The sequence below is a fragment of the Suricata suricatta genome, chromosome 7, assembly GCF_006229205.1.
Source record: "Suricata suricatta isolate VVHF042 chromosome 7, meerkat_22Aug2017_6uvM2_HiC, whole genome shotgun sequence".
In the NCBI taxonomy this organism is placed as follows: domain Eukaryota; kingdom Metazoa; phylum Chordata; class Mammalia; order Carnivora; family Herpestidae; genus Suricata; species Suricata suricatta.
The window spans coordinates 119,372,020-119,393,834 of record NC_043706.1 but is presented as its reverse complement, the minus strand read 5'-3'; the positions used below and the strand labels follow the sequence as shown (position 1 = coordinate 119,393,834).

The following is a 21,815-nucleotide window of genomic DNA, read 5'->3' as shown; positions in this document are numbered from 1 at the left end:
GTCTTCCACACCGAGCTTTATTTCAGAAGCAGAGTTAAGATCCCAGAGGCTAAACACAGCAGCCCTCCCCTCCCCAGGTCAACCCAGGAGGCCTGTGTTCAGCCCCCTCCCCACCAACCACAGCTGGACACAGTTTCCTGGCTTTTTCTCTACCAACACTCTCTGAAATAAACACACAAAACCCCTTTTGTTTTTGAAAGATTTTTTTTCCCAGCTGACAAATACAGAAAAACAAGGCTTACAAAATATACAAAATAAAGCAAGCAATGGGGAAGTTACAGTTTCAGAGGGGGAAAAATCTTTAAAATACAACAGTTCTCTCTGGACGTCATTAAATTAAAAATTAGCCCAGGTCTGCTCCCACTTAGAATGTGATGTATACTGGATGCCGGGTCTTCAGTTTAGGCCTAACTCAGTAAAAATGGGTCCTGCACTAAATCTCCACTCGGCAATTCTGCAGGCTTGCACCGCATAACCCTCCCCAAAGAGACCACCTTAGCCACAGGTAAGCATCTTCCTCAGTCAAGTGAGCAGAAGGTCCGAGGGGTATAGGTGAGTTAATTACATAATGACTCAGGCTTTCCCAGTGGGGACTCGCATCAATTCCAGATCAGAGTCTTTTATCTTAAGGTCTCCTTCTGCCTCACAAGGAAGAAAAGTCAATTTAGGTCATTTCCCGGCAAAGTCCTGTCTACACACTAATCTCCATGGCTCTCCTAATTCCTGGTTCTTCCCCCAGCCTGAATATATGACATGCCCCCTTTATAAAGCTCTGGCTCCTTGGAAATTGCATTTAAAGTTGTTTCCGTGCAAGGTGATCTTATCCGTGTTCCTACACTAGTACGTTGCTCTCGTGAGTGAGCAGTGGCTAAATACAGATTTCCCAAGAGCTCTTTTCAATGATGGTGCTTCATCAAGTAATTTACTGCATGAAATGTAATATTCTATATCTCAGCTCTGTCATGTAAGTTACAAATATGAAAAGATAAACCTTTGTGATAAATCTGTAAGGGCGAAGGGAATACTCCATATAGAGAGTTAAGACAGTAAATGCAGAGTCCAGCAGAGTCCTGATTCTGGCCCAGGCGGCTTGAGGAGTTTGGCCGGTGTCTCCAAAACCTCAATGTTTCCCTCCCGCCCCTCACAGAAGATCCGTCAGGACAGAGATCAGGACGTGTAGCACCGAGGAGAGGCCTCGTCACAAAGGAAATGTTTTCAAAATGTTACCCTGTGTTCTTAAGTGTCTCAAAATTAGTTGGGAAAATATGAAACCTACAAGAGGCATCAGATTAACATTTACCTGGCCTATAAAACAGGTAAAGGGAGATCTCTGTCAAATTTCAAATTTATAGGACTTAACTTGAAAAAGATACACCTGGATATTACTGTGTAATTACATAGTCGTACTGATTTATCAGCAGTTCAATTACACATAAATATGCAGTATAACAAAAATAGGAAAAATGTAAAATATTCAATAAGTGAAGATGGCCAAAGAAACGAAATATGATTTTAGTCTCTGCACCTTGCCTTCCCCAGTAGAAACAAAAGTCCTACAGGGTGAATAGGAAGATACAAACAACTCACTGAACCATTTCCATCACCGAATCAATAAGCTCTGGTTCCTACCATCTCTTGGAATCCACTATTATTACCCGTCAATATAAACAATTTCTCAGAGGTATACTTTGAAATAAAGAAGAAAATTTGGACCTAAATTGCCTAGAAGGCACAGTTTAATTATAAAAACCAAACAGAATAAAAAGCCTACCTTCATACCATTCAAAAAAGAGGCTTAAGAAAATTTATGATTAGATGTTTATAGTTTTTCAAAATGGAGTTTTATGTTTCCTTGCAACACTTTCCTTTTGAACCAAGGGCTATAAAATAAAAACATCAACTACTTGTCATAAAGGAGTGATGAGTGGCCATGGCTATTTTTAAACATTAATATCTTGCTCACATTCTAAAATATCAATCAAGCCCAATATCCCCTACATCCTTCTTTGGGTGGGTTATGCACTATTTTAATTGGCTGCATCATTTAAAAGTGCTTTTAGGTCAGGGGCTATTAACAAGGAGAAAGCTTTATAATTGAGAGCTAATTGTAGGTCTTCCTTATCAAAGGGAATAGGACACAAAAACCATTAGGACTGGCCTGCAGGCTGGCAGATAATACACATAAGAAGGTGCTTGTAAGTTAGGATATAGTATAGTATTGTTACTTATGCTATTTGTTGTTAAAAGGTGACAGGATTACTCTGTCCTCCATAGCAGCAGGGAACGGAAAAAAAGAAATCAGATATTTGGGTACCTTGATTTCATTTTTTAAAATGTTTTTATTTATATTTGAGAGAGAGACAGAGATAGAGAGAAAGAGCTTGAGCGGGGAAGAAGCAGAGAGATGGAGATGGTACCTGAAGCGGGCTCCAGGCTGCCATCAGCACAGAACCCAATGCAGGGCTCAAACCCACAAGCAGTGGGATCATGAGCTGAGCCGAAGTTGGACGCTTAACCGACTGAGCCACTCAAGTGCCCTGGGGCATCTTGATTTCTAACATGGATTGCAGCCTCCCCACTGCTAAAGGCTGCTCCACATGCCACATTCTTCTTGCCCATGGGTATTTGTGGCCAATACGGAAATGTGATCCTGTTCATCTATCTCAGGCAAGCCTGATCTCAGGCAAGCCTGATCTCAGGAAGCCAGAATATCAGGTCAGCTCCAGAGCATGTTCACTTACATGGTCCCTATCCACCTCCAGCAAGGTTGACAGAGTCTCCTTCCTTCTTTTCATGACTAACTGAGATAAAGAATTCTCTACAACTTGAAAATGAGCCAGCCTTAGATTAACCAAACTGTCTTAAACCTCTTCTTTTTTTTTAATTGTTTTCCTATTGCACAACTAGCAAAATATCAACAGAGTCAAAATTTACTTACATTTGTATGCCTATGCCCAGGGAAGTCAGCTAGACTAGGGAAGAAAGGCTGAAGCCAGAAGAGGCCGAGCCCTCAAGATGGACTTAAATCCACGAGAAGCACAGAAGTGTGAATTCACCTGGAATAACGTGGGGGCCTCATTAGCAGCACCGGTCCTGCACCTGGGCCCCAGTGTCCATTCAGTTAGCATGAGCTGAACACAGGACCTGGGAATTCTACACGGGCATCCTTTGCTTCCTCCTGACAGGAGGCAATAGCAAGGGGAGCCCGACACTTCTCCGAGATGCAAGAAAGGCAGAAACAATGATGAGATCGAAGCTGCCTGCCAAGTGAGGATCTGCTGTCCTCATCCATTTTAAAGTCACAGTTCTTCCCAGCTGACGGGGCCACGTTGATTTCTTCAATTAAGAAACAAACACAAATTTTGCACATCCTGCAAAAGTTGCTCCAGGGTTCCAAACAGAACTAAAACACTAAACTAGATAAAGGCGGCAGAAAGGCAATTAAAATAAAACCCTACAAGGAATGGAAAGCTATTCTGGGTGGTTTTCTCATAGCATAAATGCTGATGAATCCTGCAGGAAAGAGCAGTAGGTCCCCCGACCAGACAGGGAGGAAGTGTCAAGAAAACGATGTGGACCAGGCAGGCAAAATGAAGCAGAAGGCTGGGCAGAGGCTCAGCCAGGGTGGCGACAGGAGAGGTGTGGGGCACACAGACAAGGACGAATGGGAAGAAGCACCGTCTTTCTGGGAATTGGCAGGAGGAAGTAATTAGGCTGAGGTTGGATGTGAAGAATCACAGAGAACGTAAGCAAAAGGCAGCTGGGCCATGACCAGGGTAACATCTAGGACTGTTCCCAAAGGTGCACTGAGAAATGCCAACAGGAGGTTCACTGTCAATGGCTACCTTTTAACAAGACAGGCTGAGGATTCCCTTGACTGTTGTATCTCATCTATACCAGTCCTGTGGTAAATAACCTGGGCTAATAGAAGGGGCACATCCTGGATTGGAACAGGATAGGGGTGAAGGTTCTGTAGTTCTTTAAAACAGGAATGCTCCAACATCAAGTTCATGTTGGGAATGTGGCAGGGCAGGCAGCTTCCCTCCTCCAGGTCGGCCAGTGGGAGCTGAAACCCTTGCAGAGTCAAGGTCCTTTGGCACAGAATGTTAACCAACTCCCAACTCCTGATCTAATATACACCAGGCTAGTCAGGGCTCTGGTTGACAAGAGAGGGAGGAAGTTAAGACTATGCTAGCTGAGGTCCATGGATTGAGTGATAGGCTTCTGGTTCTACTCTGGGACCTCCTGTTTCAACCAATGAGATCTGAGAAGTTCTATTGTCAAAGTTGAGATTCCATTTTGGCATGGATTTCTAATTTAAAAAAAATGTCTTTAATTTATTTTTGAGAGAGAGAGACAGCATGAGCAGGGGAGGGTCAAAGACAGAGGGAGATAGAGTATCTGAAGATAGTCTCCAGACTCTGATCTAGCTGTCAGCGCAGAGCCCAATGCGGGGCTCAAACTCATGAACCATGAGATCATGACCTGAGCCCAAGTCAGATGCTTTACCGACTGAGCCGCCCAGGCGCCCCTGGCATGGACTCTTTCAAATACTAAGTTTCCTCAGACCCTGGGAGAAGAGAGTACAGGTCCCCTGGGATGTGCAGTGCAGTGTGGAGAAGCAGTTTCATCCTACAACCATTTACAGGATACCACACTAGGGGGTGAAAAGATGAATAATGTACATATAGTGAACTCCTTGAGGCTAGGGTCTCAGAACAGAACCCCTAGAACACTGCTGACCCACTGGTAAGCACCGTGAGAGATTTATGTATAGCAAGGGCCCAAAGAAGGATCATTCCTAGCAAACACAGTCTTCAAGAAGTAGGAGGACAGAGTGAGAAAGGCTGTAGGTTACGAGACACTCAGTGGACAGCCTTGATGAAAAGAGGTCAGAAAATACCCCCTCATGTTTTAGTGCCCCATATAAAGGGAGTTTGGGATTGCAAACCAAACACCTCAGACCTACTGCGTTGGTGGAAGCTCTGGCATGCAGAAGGAGGCAGCTTTGTAACAAGCGAGCCCTATTTCAGCTTATGAGATGGGCCCAGGGGAGAGGAGGAATGGGTGCTGGGAAATGTCATCAGTAAAACATTGGTACACGTGGGCCAGGGTTTCCTGGAAGTGGGGTCTTATTAAGCACAGCCGTCGTCGTGGGAGAGTGGGTTTTCCTGATGGTACATATTGTTCAGGCTCTACTCAAAGCAGGACAGAAGAAACAGTCTGGAATCTAGAGGAGGCGGAATAAAGTTTGACTTGAAGGTGGATGGCCCAGGCAGCCATGGGAGCTTTCTAAGAGCACGGGGAGTGCAGGGCTGGAACTCGGGGGAGGTGGGGGAGGTGCTGGTCTTGGGCACAAAATTTTAGGGAACATTAAAAAACTCAGCATGATCAATGATATTGTAATGCCACATTTTTTCCTTTTTTAAAATTCCAGTATAGGGGCGTCTGGGTGGCTCAGTTGGTTAAGCATCTGAGTTCAGCTCAGGTCATGATCTTACAGTTTGTGGGTTTGAGCCCCACATCAGGCTCTCTGCTGACAGCTAGCTCAGAGCTTGGAGCCTGCTTCCGATTCTGTGTCTCCCTCTCTCTCTGATCCTCCCCTGCTCACACTGTCTCTCTCTCGAAAAAAAAAAAATTCCAGTATAATAAGCACATAGTGTTATATGTTTCAGAAGTACAATATAGTGATTCAAAAATTCTATAAACTACTCAGTGCTCATCATGATAAGTGTGCTCTTAATCCCCTTCACCTATTTGACCCATCCCCCCACTCACCACCCACTCACTGTAGCCATCAGTTTGTTCTCTATAGTTATGAGTCTGGGTTTTTGCTGGTCTCTTTTCATTTGTTTTATTTCTTACATTCCACAGGAGTGAAATATTTTTTGTCTTTCTCTTATTTTGCTTAGCATTATACCCTCTAGATCCATCCATGTTGTTGCAAATGGCAAGATATTCTTTTTTATGGCTGAGAAATATTCCTGTGTGTGTGTGTGTGTGTGTGTGCGTGTGCACGTGTGTATCACATCTTCTTTATCTATTCATCTATTGATGGACACGGGCTATTTCCATAATGTGACTATTTCAAATAATGCTACAATAAACATAGGGGTACACAGATCTTTTTTGCACTAGCATTTTCATATTCTTTGCATAAATACCCAGTAAAGGAATTACTGGATCATACGGTAAGTCTAATTAATTTTTTGAGGAACCTCCATACTGTTTTCCACAGTGGCTGCACCAATTTGCATTCTTACCAACAGTGTGTGAGGTTCCATTTTCTCCACATCTTCACCAACACTTGTTGTTTCTTGCATTTTTTTTAACCATTCTGATTGATTTTAAAAACTCAAAATGAATGCCAAAATTCATGACCTCTAGATCCATCCAATGACAAATGAAACACCAAATTTTAAATAAAGACAGGACCTGGCCCTGTACTTGTATGTATGACTCAACCTTACTCACCTCACCTGGTCCTGGTCGTGGGGGTGGGGTGTGTGACCTCTTGGAAATCTGACAGGGAAGGTCAAGTAGTTTATCAGAGACCCAGACAGTTCAGCCATGACATCAAACTGGTACCAGCCTAAGGTCTCTGGGCCTTGGCATGGACTGAAAAGCATCCTCCTTACAGATTTATGTGGAGCTACGTGAGGGTGTCCAGATCCACAGCCACCAGAATCTGGAGTTCCAAATCCACTGGAGAAGACAGGAGGCAAGCCATTCTGGCTCAGAGAGGCTGACCACACCCAACCAAAACTCAGAAGCAGAAGAACACTACAAAACGCCATTCGACAAGGATGAACATTATTTAGGAATGTGCCAGCAGGTCAAGAATGATCTGGGGGGGGTGCCTGGGTGGCTCAGTCAGTTAAGTGACCAACTACTGATTTTGGCTCAGGTCATGATCTCATGGTTCATGAGATAGAGCCCTGTGTCAAGCTCCACACTGAGTGTGGGGCTTGCTTGGGATTCTCTCTCCCTCCCTCTCTCTCTGCCCCTCCCCCACTCATGTGCATATTCATGCACGCATGCATACACTCTCTCTCTATCAAAATAAATAAACATTAAAAAAAAAAGAGAATGATCTGGAAGAGGCAGTGACTGCATACAACAATGGTACTGAAAGGTCCACAGAAGAACCCTTTTCTTTGTCACAGTTAGGGTTGGATATAATATAAACTCTTCAACATTTCTGAGAAACAATGATCAGACAGAACCAGGTATCATCATAACCAAGCTATGACAAGGACAGTGGGGCATGGAGAGGGGGATGGCTGGTGAATCAACTTGCAAGAAGCTAAACATTCCAGAAGTTGTGGTAACTCCAGTAGGTTTAAGCCATGTGCTCCCTGCCAGGCAAGGCTGGTGACAGCTTCACAAAACACAGACATCACACCTGAATATTCATAACAAAAACCACGATAGCCCTGAAGATTCCATAAATGACCAGGCTATTTTGGTTATATCACTCGATTCCCGAACCACAGGGAAAATGCAGGCAGGTGTAGGGGGCAAGAAGATAAAGCAGAAAAATGTCAGAGAACAGAAAACATTTTGTGTTATTAGCTACTAATATTTCTTGATCAATGGCTTCCCAGACTAATTTATCACTTGGTTGAAACCAGTGGCTAACAACAAGGACGGCAATGACTATTGGTGGTAACTTGACTTGGTCAGAGATATTTCACCAAGGCCGTCATGATTAGGGGGCACCCTGGGTTACCTTCTGCTTATAAAACAAGTAGGACTTGGAAGAGGAAACTTCAATCAAAGAAAGAGCCTGAGCTACTGATGACCTCCTTCCTGGGTACAGGGACACCGTGATGGCCAGTGATTCATAGGTTTTCAACCCTGTGAAGACATGTAAGGCCTGAAGTTTAAGAAGAAGGAAAAGAAAAGCAAAGGCAGTGAGGGTACAGGCTCCTCATGGTGGAAGATAAGCACTCTTCAAATTCACTCCCAAGTTCAAAAGCAAGACTTATAGCAAGAAAGTAGAATGATTCTCACATAACTAGCTACTAATTTGGGGAAAATACCACACCCTGGATCTTCCTCCATCCCTGACACTGAATCTCACCAGCACTCTGCATGAATTCCTATCCCTGTTGCTACAGCTGCTAACTTTGTAAACCAGGAGAGTGGATATTGGCTTAAGGAAAGAACTTCAGGGGGAAATAGACAATGCCTCTCACCACTCCTTAAGTTCACCTACAATGTTTTATGGTTGGTTTTCCTTCTACAATGTGCTACACATGACTGAATGGGGCACATTGACTAAAATCATTTATGTGATGTCTGGACTACTTCAGTTTGTCCAAGAAGTCCTCAGAGCAATCAATGGTAAAACAGAAGATAATATAATCATAGGTCTCTCAAGGTTTCAGTTTTCTTCTGATCAGAGCTTTCGTTACTAATGCACACAACTGAGCAAATCATTATTAGTAATCGTTTATCAGAATGTTAATATATTTAACATAAAAAGCAATCAATGAGTGGCAAAAAAAATTTAAAACTGCACAGCAAAAGTACTTGAGATTTGAATTACTCCCTATTGTCCTTTCCAAAACAACAAAATGTCTGCAAATAATCACTTCTAAGTGATCATCAGAAATGGAGACTGAATCCGAATATAAAATCAGGAGAATGCAAGACATAGTTAATGAATCTGGTTTCTTTACCATATACTAAATAGAAACATAACTGAAGAAAAAGAATTAAAATATAATTGAAGAAAAATAACCAACATATCCAAATTCTTATACACAAATATTTACAGTGACTAGATTTTATTTTATTTTATTTTTGAGCAGGTACTCAAACAACAGAAAGATGCCTTCTTAGATGACTGGACAGAGTAAGTGCTCTTGGTTTAACAGTGCCAGGCAGTAGAATCAAAGAATCAAAGGAAGACTGATTTCACAACAAAAGGAGAAAAGCTCATTACAGTCTATGTCATTATATCACTTATGATAAAGGGAAATAGTAAATCAGACAAATATTGATTTGATGGCTCTTTTCTGTTCTAATTCTGGCTTATTCTTCTACCCTAAAAGAGGCTTTGAAAGCCTCCCAACTATTTTGAATCACAAACTGAAACTTCCTTATACATATAAAAAATTCTACCATAAATGTACAGTTGTTAGCACACACACAAAAAAAAAAAACAGTGTTCTCCAGCTATGTTTTTCTTTATTCTCCTCCCTCTGAATCTTAAACCTCTGAGTGCAAGGCTCACATCTGCTTTGGCTCATTTATATGGTTTAGTGCTCTGCACAAAAACGGGTGCCAGACCTCACTGCACGCTGGGAATACAAACATATTCCTTTGCATACAAGGATGACATCACCAGCTCTTTAGGATCAACACTCCGAATTATCTGCTAACAATGGTGAAAGTATGAAAATACCTGGATACAGACATAGTTTTATAGATGTAACTCATCCACAGTTCCTGATTCACCATCCCTCCCACCAATTTGGTGACCTCTTTCTATAGGTTGTACAAGATGGCAAGCTGGCTCTGGGTGAATCTCAAGGCCATGGGTGAAAGTAAAGCTAAATGACATGGCTGAATGGAGACCACACGTGTTCCCATTAACGCTGCAATTCTCTAACTCATCTGCCCCCCTCCCCAACACGCACACCAAGAGTTGGGAAATACCAGTTGTCTTTTGATGAACATTCTTAAGCAGGTGGCCAGGAGCCTCTTCTGGTATCACTGCCACGTTCTTACGCCTAACACTGAAAGGCAGAACTTTTATCTCAGACCCAGAACTACAGAAACCTCAGCTGTCAGGCTCAACAACCTGCAGATTAGCATACAGCCTTTAGAGCACGGTTATCAAGCTTGTTGGCTCCAAGAGCCACTAAGAAAAACTTAAAGTTCTGTTTTGCACATATTTTAAATTGGCATTTACATTTCTTTGTCATAATTGTAATTACTTGAAAAGGTTATAATTCTGGCATATTGGAATTATTATAGATTTTAATTAAAACATATCACTTACTTAAATATAGCTGGTGAAATCTAAATACCACACCAATTTGAAAACCAACTTCATTCATCAAAAAAGTCTATGAGCAAACTTAAAAAAAATTTTTTTAATGCTTATTTATTTTTGAGAGAGCACAGTTGGGGAGGGGCAGAGAGAGAGGGAGACACAGAATCTGAAGCAGGCTCCAGGGTCCAAGCTGTCTGCACAGAGCCCCATGTGGGGCTCAAACTCACAAACCATGAGATCATGACCAAAGCTGAAGTCAGATGTTTAACCCATGAGCCACTCAGTTGAGCAAACTCTTCAGATTAAAGATGCTACACTGTTCTCTTTTCTCCTTGAACTTGTATTTCCTTTCTGCTCCCCCAACTTAATTTTCTCTCAATATAATACGTTTTGATTAATTTTTTAATGTTTATTTATTCTGAGAGGCAGCACACATGAACAGGGCAGGGGCAGAGAGCGGGGGGAACACAGACGCAAGCAGGCTCTGCACTGTCAGAGCAGAGCCCAATGCAGGGCTCAATCCCATGAACCCTAAGATCATGACCTGAGCCAAAATCAAGAGCTGGAAGCTCAACCACCCAAGCTACCTAGGTGCCACAATATGTTTTAACTCTTGAGAGGCTTTTTATTAATCTCCCTACTATATTTCTGTATATAAAATGCATATAAAGTGATTTAAAAAAAAACAACAACTGTCCTGTGCTCATAAGGCCTAAAAGTGCTTAATTTTCTTCTGGCTTGAGGTATCATTATGACTGGACCTAACTGATCCAAACAGTATTAATGACTATATATAAGAATGTTAATATAGTTAACACAAAAAGTATAATTTTATCAGAAATGCATTTCTAAAGAAATGGATAGGCCTTGCTGATTTCCATCCTCAATTACTTCATATACCTATGGATGAGTATTCCTTATTGCTATAATAAGGTGGGATTTAGCATCATTTCTATACTTTTCCACTCTTACAGATGTAAGCAGTAAGAAAACTTAGTTACATAAATAAGAGAATGAAGGAGACTAAACATCAAACGTCTTTTCTGTCTATTAAAACTAGAAGAGGTCCTCCTTCAATTTTGCTGGAAGTCAAGAAGGAAAAACTAACTTGCAAAAAGATGTGTGGTCTGGTCATTATAGTCATCCCTTTTACCAACACAAACACTAGTATTTTCATAGTCCTTTGTTGGGGGGGAAGAGATTTTTGTACCCAGCACAACATACCATGGTAAGATTCAGAATGTGATGGGTAATGGTGATGCTTTCTTTGGTCCAGGGGAAGAAGAGCAACTATAAAAGGTAAGATAGAAAAGGAGACATGGCAGAATCAGTTTTTAGAAAGGACACCTAAGATGATGAGAACCAGGAAATCATCTCCCTTAAACTATCTATGTTTTTGTATCTCTAGGAGAGTCTTCCTGGTCTCCTATGAGCATGGATACCCCAGCTGGAATGCCGCTCCTTTGGGCAAGAGCATTGCTGCCAGCAATTCTGTCCATTGAGTTTTAGGCACACAAAAGCATATGTGGTTTGATAAACACATGAATTTCCTTACAACAGACACTATAGGAGAAGCAATAAGTTTTTACAAAACACAGAATCATAACTCTTGTTCATTCTACTTATAGAGATGGGAAACACCTAATAAGTCATTATGTCCTGACAGTTTAGAACTATACTCAACAAAAGACTGCAAGTTCAATATTTTTAATAATGTCCAAAAAATCTGGAAACCATCCAAATGTCTAATAATAAGAAAATTACCAGGGTACATGGGTTGCTCAGTTGGTTAAGCATCCGACTCTTGATTTTGGCTCAGGTTATGATCTCATGGTTCATGAGATCGAGCCCCACATCAGGCTCTGTGCTGACAGTGCAAAGCCTGCTTAAGATTCTCTCTCTCCCTCTGTTTCTGCCCCTCCCCCTGCTTATGCACACTCTCTCACTCTCCCAAAATAAATAAATAAACTTAAAAAAAAAACTTCTTAAGTAAATGTTAGAGCATTTGCAAAATGGAAGAATATACAATATTTTAATTGAAAGAACAGATATTCACATTAGAAAATGTTCTTCGTATGATGTGGACTGAAGAAACAAGCAGGAAACAAAAATAAAATTTCATATTAATTTATAAAAATATGTATATGTAGGAAAAAATCTGTTAAGAAAATCTTTTAAACTGTTTTTAGCGATTATCCTTAGGTGGTGTTATTATGGGCAACTTTCTTATTTGTTCTTTCCAAATCTTCCACACAGGGCATTTCTCTCATGATAAAGGCGGATGGGGAATGGTGAAAGTGGGAAAACAGGCTCACCATCTCAGGGCTGTTGTAGGTGGCCAGGGTTTGTGACACGGTTAACATGGTATCCAGCCAAGAGGCTGGTGGAAGTTAGATCTGCCCCGCAGGGTATACGGCTGCTTCTCCCCAGTGGGGGCGCCATTTCCCAATCTGCAGTGGAAAAAGACTGTCTACTAGCTACATTCTCATTGAGGTTTTGGTCATTTCTCTCCTTGACCAATTTTATCCTTTCATCTCACTTCCTCAGCTGTTTCCTTCCGATTACTGACTTCACTCATTCCACAGATGCCTAGAAATCACTACAATCAGATCCCCATCATGCGAACTTTCCCATTTCACGGATGTAAAAAAGCCATTGGTCCACAAGTAAAAGGCTATATACCAGTGAGATTATTTGGGGCTTCAGGGAAACCCAGTAGGTGATTTTTACTTCCACTGTATTATACAACTGCAGCCTCCTTACCTCAGCAAATGTGGGGGGATCTTGACAATGGTGTCCACGCCACCCAGGGTTTCTGCAGAAGGAAAATTACAAAGTTAAAAATAAATATGTGTAGACTGAGGATCTGCCGATAAATTTCACTGGTAGTTTCTTTCTTCCCTAGAAATTCCTATAATTATAAATTGGTCAGTTCTCAATTATCTGCATGCAAGTCATCCATAGTTCAAAATCCTTCTCCCTTGATAGCTCCAAAGACTTCCTTAAGGAAGTTAAAAATTAGTATATATTTCCCTATAGAGATATGGAATGAATAGTTAGATGTTTAACCTGAACTGGAATGCCAATTTAACCTATTGGCTAACTGGCTAAAGTGCTATATTCTTGTAATAAAAACAGCAAAGGACAAGGAAAACTAAAGTAAAAACAAACTCTTGGGATTACATCAAACTAAAAAGCTCTTACAGAGCAAAGGAAATCAGCAACAAAAACAAAAGGCAGCATACTGAATGAGACAAAATATTTGCAAATCATATATCTCATAATGGTTAATATCCAAAATATATAAAGAATTCATACAACTCAACACCAGAAATAGCCAAACAATCCAATTTTTGAAATGGGCAGAGGATCTGAGTAGGCATTTTTCCAGAGAAGACATATCAATGGCCAGTAGATGCATGAAAAGATGCACTCATCATCAGGGAAATGCAAATCAAAACCACTATGAGATATTACCTCACACTTTTTAGAATGGCTAGAATCAGAAAGATAAGAAATAAGTGTTGGTGAGGATGTGCACTGTTGGTGGAAATATAAACTGGTACAGCCCCTGTGAAAAACAGTGTGGAGGTTCCTCAAAAAATTAAAAATAGAATTACCAATCAGTTCACTAATTCCACTATTACTGGGTCCTTTACTCACCAAAAACAAAAACACTAATTCATAAAAATATATGCACACTACGTTTACTGCAGCATTCTTTATAATAGCCAAGATATAAAAGCTACCTAAGTGTCTCTCAATAAATGAATGGATAAAGATGTGGTATAATATACAATAGAATATTACTCGGCCATGAAAAATGAAATCTTGTCAGTTATGACAACATAGATAGACCTAGAGTGTATTCTGCTAAGTGAAATAAATCAAATACAAATACCACATGATTTCACTTCTTTGTGGCATCCAAAAACCAGATAAACAAAAAACAAAACTACACTCCTGAATAAGTACAGAGAACAACCTAGTGATTACCAGAAGGTAGAGGTGTGGGGATGGGTGAAATAGGTGAAGGGGATTAAGAGATCCAAACTTCTAGTTACAAACTAATAAGTCACAGGGATGAAAAGTACAGCATAGGAATTGCTGTCAATAATAATTTAATAATTTTGCATAATGACATGGTAACTACACTTATTGTGAGCATTTTGTAATCTATATAATCGTTGAAACACTAAGTTGTACACCTGAAAATAATATAGTATTGCATGTCAACAAAACTTCAATTAAAAAAATAATAGGGGCACCTGCGTGGCTCAGTCATGCTCGACGTTAGCTCAGGTCATGATTTTGCGGTTCTTGAGTTGCAGCCATGCGTCGGGCTCTGCATTGACAGTGTGGAGCCTGCTTGGGATTCTCTCTCTTCAACTCTCTGCCCTGCCTTAACTTTCTCTCTCAAAATAAATATACAAACTTTATAAAGAATAATAATTATAAATGTAGAAAGGAAAGCTATTTTCTTGAAAATACTGTTTCAGTACCTTTAAATAATAATTTATACTTGTGAGAGACTTTCAAGTTTACAAAGCATTTTATGCAACCTCTCATTATTCTCATGCACACTTATGACATGATATATTCAACGTTTTTTCATCACCCTATAGCTAGGAATACTGAAAGGAAGCTCACTTTTATTTTTTAAGTAGTTTATTGTCAAATTAGTTTCCATACAACACCCAGTGCTCTTCCCCACAAGTGCCCTCCTCCATCACCACCACCTCTTTCCCCCCCTCCCCCTCCCCCTTCAACCCTCAGTTCGTTTTCAGTATTCAATAGTCTCTCAAGTTTTGAGTCCTTGTCTCTCCCCAACTCTCTCTCCCTCTTCCCCTCCCTCTGGTCCTCCATTAGGTTTCTCCTGTTCTCCTATTAGACCTATGAGTGCAAACATATGGTATCTGTCCTTCTCTGCCTGACTTATTTCGCTTAGCATGACACCCTCGAGATCCATCCACTTTCCTACAAATGGCCAGATTTCATTCTTTCTCATTGCCTTGTAATACTCCATTGTATATATATATACCACATTTCCTGATCCACTAATCAGGTGATGGACATTTAGGGAGGCTCACTCTTAAATCTCATTATTTCAAGCTGGGTGTTCAATACTTTACCACTATTGTGGATTATATATATCACTTCTGCCTTCAGTTGTAGAAAGAATGAAACACTACTCTCTTTCCCTCTAAAAACTGGTTTTTTTTAAGGTTATTTATTTCTTTTGAAAGAGACAGAGGCTGTGTGAGTAGGGGAGGGGCAGAGAGAGAAGGAGAGAGGGAATCCCAAGCAGGCTCTGCACTGTCAGTGCACAGTCTGATTCAGGGCTCGAACCTACAAAACCGCAAGATCATGACCTGAGCTGAAACCGAGAGTCAGTGCTCAACTGGCTGAGCCACCCAGGTGCCCCCCCCCCCCCAGCACTGTACTATTTCAATAGCTCTAACAATTCTGCATACAATTCTGATGAATGTGGCAGCGATACTCTCCCTGGAGAGGGTATCAGATCCTATGGGTAAAGGGCTCACTCCTCCAGGGCTGCACCTCCCTCTTCAGACATCAATCTCAAATCCAGGATGTCACCTGGGCTTCTGACCGATCAGTATAGGTTGAAGGGTCTAATGACCCCCTCTTTGGGTTCAGTTAATTTGCTAGGGCAGCTCACAGAACTCGAAAAAACATTTTACTTACTACATTACTGGCTCATTATAAAAGGACATAACTCAGGAATGGCCAGATGGAAGAGGTATCATGCTAAGGTATGGGGAAAAGGCGTGGAGCTTCCATGCTCTCTGAGGGGGCCCTTCTCCCCAAATATCCATGTGTTTACCAACCCAGGAGCTCTCCAAACTGTGTTCTTTTGGTTGTGGTTTTTTTGTTTGTTTGTTTTTTTGTTGTTGTTGTTCTGTTTTGTTTGTTTGTTTTTTAACAGAGGCTTTGTCACACAGGAATGATTAAATCATTGGCCATTGGAGACAATTCAATCTCCAGCCTTTCTCCTTTCTCTGGAGGTCTGGGGTGGTATTGAAAATTCCAACTCTCAGGGTGCCTGGGTGGTTCAGTCTGTTGAGCATTCGACTTCGACTCAGGTAATGATCCCATAGTTTGTGAGTTCGAGCCCCGCACTGGGCTCTGTTCTAACAGCTCAGAGCCTGGAGCCTGCTTCATATTGTCTCCCTCTCTCTCTACCCTTTGCCCACTCACACTCTGTTGTGCTCCCACGCTCGCGCTCTCTCTCTCTCTCTCTCTCTCTCTCTCTCTCAAAAATAAACATTAAAAAAAAAAAAAAAAAGAAAATTCCAACTCTCTAAACAAGGGCAGATTCTCCTAGCAACTGGCTCCCATCTTTAGGTCATTTTGTTAACATGACAAAAAAACACTTTCTGGTTCTCATCACCTAGAAAATTTAAGGATTTCAGGGGCTCGGTGCCAGAAGCAAGGACAAAGACCAAATATATATTTATTAGAAATCCCAATTCACAAGCTCCAATGTGTTCTCAGTTTTTCAGCTCAAACTGTGTAGATTCCTTTCTTCATCGCTTGGAGTCGACAAGCCCTGTCAACGTCAACCGTTGTCATCGGAGAAGGAGAAACATTTCTCCCTGCCCGTTAAAAGATCAGAAGGAAAAATGGACACTAGACGTATCCCAGGGACTTAGGAGGAAGAATAGTCCAAAACATGACCATAGGATCTGCATCTGTTGTGGTCAGTGGGGCCAACAGTAGGTGGAAGCAAGAGAATCCGCAAAGCAGAAAGATGGGATCAGGAGGATCAATTATGCTGTGGCCAACAAGGCTAAGGGCCCGGGACAACTTGATGCTGCTCTCCAAGAGCAGGGATTGACACTAAACAGCCAAATCATTGTAGTTTTCCTCATCAGAGAGAGGGATTTCTATTCAACTGAGGATGTTCAATAGTGCCCAGCCCTATAATTGCTAACAAGGGGCCAGAAGAAAGAAAAAAGACAAAGGAAAGTCCTAGAGCGGCCATGATGAGCCTGTCCTGTGCCAGTGGAGATGTTGAGTAGGTACCTGCATCGAGGTCTGGCTGTCAGAGCAAAGGTGCAGACTAGTGAGGCAAATGTGGACATCACTTTCTTAGAAACTGAACAGAAGCCTTGGGTCTGGATGTATTCCACGCCAGTAGGGTTGGGAGTAAGAGAAGACAGCTCAGAGCTACCTCTTGAGAAACTTAAATATTTCGGCTAGTGGGGAGTGCCGGAGCTGGCAAAGGAGACAGAGCCACTTAAGAGGAGTGGTCAAAATTGGCAGGGTGTGGTCCGGGAGCCAGGGTAAGGCGGGCGTGGGTATGTGCTGTGTGGCTGAGGGCACCCTGCTGGACTGAGGTCTGCATATGTTATTCTTCACCCACAGTTGGTGGAATGATGCAGGAGGAAGTCAGATGGCCGTGAGCCGAAGGGTGAATGGAAAGTGGGGAGGTAGACACAATCACTACAGACATCTCTTAAGAAGCCTGCGGCTGTGAATATACCAGAAACTGTGGCTGGAAGCGAAGGTAAGGGGGAAGGTGAAGGGAAGGATGGTGGTGAATTTTTCTTCCCCTACCTGGCATCCCAGCCTCTCATTTTCTTTCCCCCCCTCCTCCATTTTCCAAATCCATTCCACACAAGTCCCCGGATATATGTAAAACACTAAAAATTTCTAAAAATAAGACATAGTCCCTTCCAGTTCTAATGTTCTGACATTTTATCTCATCCAGCCATTCCCAGCTCACATGCCTCTGGGATTGCCAGTTCTTGAAGGAAAATGCTATTCTCTCCGCTCTCTACAATCTGACCCCTTTCCTTATTCTTTTCTGTCCCCTAGTCAGACCATTTTCTCACTGACAAGAAAAATACATAATAACCTAGATCGCTCAAAATAGAGGAAAGATACACACATATATTCCTTATCTATTGTTATCTAAGCATTAAGAAAACTGATTTTCAGGGGCACCTGGCTCACTAAGTCAGTAGAGCATGTGACTCTTGATCTTGGGGTTGTAAGTTCAAGTTGTACACTGGGTGTAGAGATTACTTTAAAAAATGAAATCTTTAGAAAAAAATAAAGAAAACTGATTTTCAGGTAATATTAATAACAAAGGAGAAGAAAATGCTAAAGTTAAAACATGAAAACAAATGACAGTCTGCCGTATATAGTATAAACCTCTGCAGGAAGGAAATACTCCAAAATGTGATTAATGTCCTTCTGGGTGTTGAGATTACAGGTGATTAGTTTTTTCTTTATGCTGTCCAAATATTTTTCAGTATTCTAAAATGAGTATATACAAGTTTTATAAATAGAAAAAAAGATGAATATCGCTTAAAACCCAAACAAGTCATTAATGGACCGATTTGTGTATTGAACCTCTGCTTCTCCTACCGCAGGGCCAGAAGCCACCAAGAAATGTTGGCAACAGTCCCTATGCTCAAGAGGCACATATCTCAGGGCGCCTGGATGGCTCAGTTGGTTGAGCATCCGACTTCAGCTCAGGTCATGACCTCATGGTTTGTGAGTTCAAGCCCTGGCTTTGGACTCTGTGCTGACAGCTCAGAAGCTGGAGCCTGCTTCTGATTCTGTGTCTCCCTCTCTCTCTCTGCTCCTTCCCCACTTGTGCTCTGTCTCTCTCTCAAAAACAAACATTAAAAAGAAGAAGCAGCGCATATCTACACTGTTGACCTTTGTTGCTTTGGTTGACCAGCATCCACTCCTTTGTCTTCTGAAACAGCATCCTACCTTTGCTTTGAGGAACCTATCCTTTTCTGACTCAGGGATTTCATTAAGCCTTGTAGCCTCAGCCAGTTAGCCCATTCTATTCCTTAGCTAGAGGACAGGTTCAGGTAAACACATGACTCATCAGGACCAAGAGAGAACAAGTGAATCCAAAATCTGGAGAGTGACTAGAAGAGCTCCAGTCTCTTGAGATGATGTGACGATGGGCCAAGTGGGAGGTGACCTCTTTCCCATGTAATGGCCTAGGTATGGCAATGGCCTGTCTCCTGTGATGATTTCAGTGGGAGATGACTCCTCTGTCCTGTGACAGGCTAAATGTCATGGTGACCCCTCTCCCCTATGATGGTCCAAGTGGAAGGTAACGCCTTTCTCTAGAGGTGGACTAAGTGTGGAAATGATTCTTCCCTTCCATGACGGTGTTAGTGGGAGATGATCCCTCTCTCCCAAGTGCACTGATGCTTCTTTCTCATGAGATGGTCTAAATGTGATCATTCACAAGCCCAAAGCTATACAGACTCACACGGAGCATGTTAGTCACCCCCAAAAGAGCAGAACAAGATCCTTGAACGGCGTATAATTCCTGAACCAAACTCAGCCCCACAGCTAGCCTCACAAGGGATATTTAGTTAATACAGTGAATAAATTGTTTTGCTGAATTTAACATGAATGAGGGTTTTGTTTTGCTTTGTTGTTCATTTGCTTTTGATCTCCTGAATACAATATTCCTCAATTATCTTGCCCCTAAAGGGGAGCTACAGCCAATTATAATCCAAAGTAGCAGGTGCTCTAAGACAGTCATGAGGGCAGGGCTCTGAACCCAGGGGAGAAACTGATTCAACTGAAGAGCTCAGGAAATGCTTCCTATGTGAGGTGGGCCTTACGAGTCTGGAAAGGGAATTCTCAGCATGAGTAAAGGCAGAGAAGTGTGCGGGGCACAGTGTGGCCTAGGAAGTGTTTGTAATTTATGGAACCCTTGGTAGCGGGAGCAGTAAGAAAGAACAGCTAGGGCTATTAGCTTCTGAAGAGTGTTCTAAGGAATATACACATTAATCTAGAAAGAAATTATGGAGGTTGAGGAGGAGAAAGTGTTCATAGTAAAAAAAAAAAAAAAATGGTGGACTGGAGTGGGAAAGAGAATAGGAGGCTTTAAGGCCTTTGTTCATGCTGCCTTCTCCCTCCGACATGCCTAACACACTCCTTACAGTGGGGAAGCATTTTATCCATCCTTATATCTCCACTGCTCAACACAGGTAGGCCTTCATAACTGTTTGCTAATAAATAAGTGAAGAAAAGAAGGAATCCACAGCGTACCTATTCTTCAAGTCAAATCTACTTTATTTTTTTAATCAATTTTTTTAACACTTTTATTTATTTTTGAGAGAGAGAGAGCCAGAGCGTGAGCAGGGGAGGGGCAGAGAGAGAGGGAGACACAGAATCCGAAGCAGGCTCCAGGCTCTGAGCTATCAGCACAGAGCCCAATGCAAGGCTCGAACTCACCAACTGTGAGATCATGACCTGAGTGGAAGTCAGACGCTCAATGGACTGAGCCACTCAGGCGCCCCAAGCCAATTCTACTTTAAAACCCCACCAATTCCCACTCCTCAACCCCTAGCCCCACACTCATGACTTCTTTTGATCTGTTTTTCTGATTTACTCACTTCAAGCTGCACAATGAATGCCAGGCACTGTTACCTAACGCTCTCACGCACTGTCGTCTCCTGTTGGTAACTACAGAACAGTCACTGGGAAAGGAAATCCCATCTACTCTGATAGGTTGGACTCCAGGCTCGGCTCAGATCATCTACCAGCCTTGGTTCTGGGCTTCTCAGGTAGCTTTGAGGATTTAAACTCAGCAACACTGCGGTTTAACATACTAAGATGTTGGGCATCAAAATTTAAACATTAAAAATACTACTGTACTCTTTGCTTCCCTGTTATCTAAATCTGCTTAACTTACAGCAAAATAATAATGAACACAAGGAATGGCATGTTTACACCGCAGTCAGGCCCCGCTTTATTAGGTTACTCGGCCATCTGTGACCCTTCATTAGCGGCATTTGGGAATCTAGCTCTGCTGAATGACAATGGCAATGCAAAAACAGTCCTGTGGCTTTAAGGGCCTAGCTGCTCATTTATATCTGGTCCATATTTCTCTAACAGTAAACAATGGTCAAGTTCTGCCTACATGACAAACTTCCCAGTACAAAATGTGACAAGATGCAGATGTTAAAGAAAAATGATACTGCTGTGATTACTTGTACACACACCCCCAACATATGTGAATTCGGATCTTTTAAATATCAACAGTCGCCTAAAACACCATTGGATTCTACATTTAGAGGAACACCTGTTAATGGCACTTAACTCTTTTCAGGTGGTACCACATCGGTGTCCTAACAAGCATTGATTTCTTTCTGGTTAAGAGAGAAAGAGATTCAATTTGTAATTGAAGGCAACTGAGGAATCACATGCAGGCTTGGGCAAGGCCAGGGGCCCTCGGGGGCTGCCTTGGTTTCTCCTGGGCCTTTCCCTGTTCCCATCACTATCACCCAAAGCGTGCCCCTGATCTCTCTGGCATTCCCACCCAGAAAAAAATTTTGATTGCCCAAATTCTTGCCTAACTGGAATATCTTTCGGTCTTCTTTGAGGCGGAGTTCTGCCACCTGAGTCTGATGGGAAACACAAATGTGCTCCCTGGAACTTATTTCAGTGCTCGCACGGCTCACAAATTCAAAATCCCACCTGTCTGAAGGGCAGACCGCAGCTGAATTGCAGAGGTAACACAATCCCACCCGTGCGTAATTCTCCACGTACAATAACCACAGAAGCCAATACTCAACAAGCCTCTATCTGGAAAATCAAATTAAATAAGCCATTCCTTCCTGTTACACTCGCCAATGTTTGGAGATGGGGTTGATGGTTCAACTTCCCTTTTCCCCACAGGCGCTTGGAATCGGGCCCCCGGGTTCGCACGGGCCGGTGGTCCTGTCTAACTCGGAGATGGGTGACCATCATCCACCGTGCTGGGGAGCTGGAAAAGGGGGCCTCCTGGCGGGGA

At 42.1% G+C, this 21,815-nt stretch overlaps 1 protein-coding gene across 1 annotated transcript in view; it reads right to left on the bottom strand.

Moving 5' to 3' along the window:
• Positions 1–21,769, bottom strand: part of ARFGEF3 (ARFGEF family member 3) — a 177,319-nt gene extending 155,550 nt beyond the window's left edge. Inside the window, exons 1-3 of the mRNA XM_029943237.1 lie at positions 21,647–21,769; positions 21,375–21,426; positions 12,773–12,824 (exon numbers count right to left, since the gene is read on the bottom strand). Of these exons, the coding sequence (XP_029799097.1) occupies positions 12,773–12,824; positions 21,375–21,426; positions 21,647–21,769 (227 nt within the window). The remainder of the gene's footprint in view (positions 1–12,772; positions 12,825–21,374; positions 21,427–21,646) is intronic.
• Between the last annotated feature and the right edge of the window lie 46 nt (positions 21,770–21,815).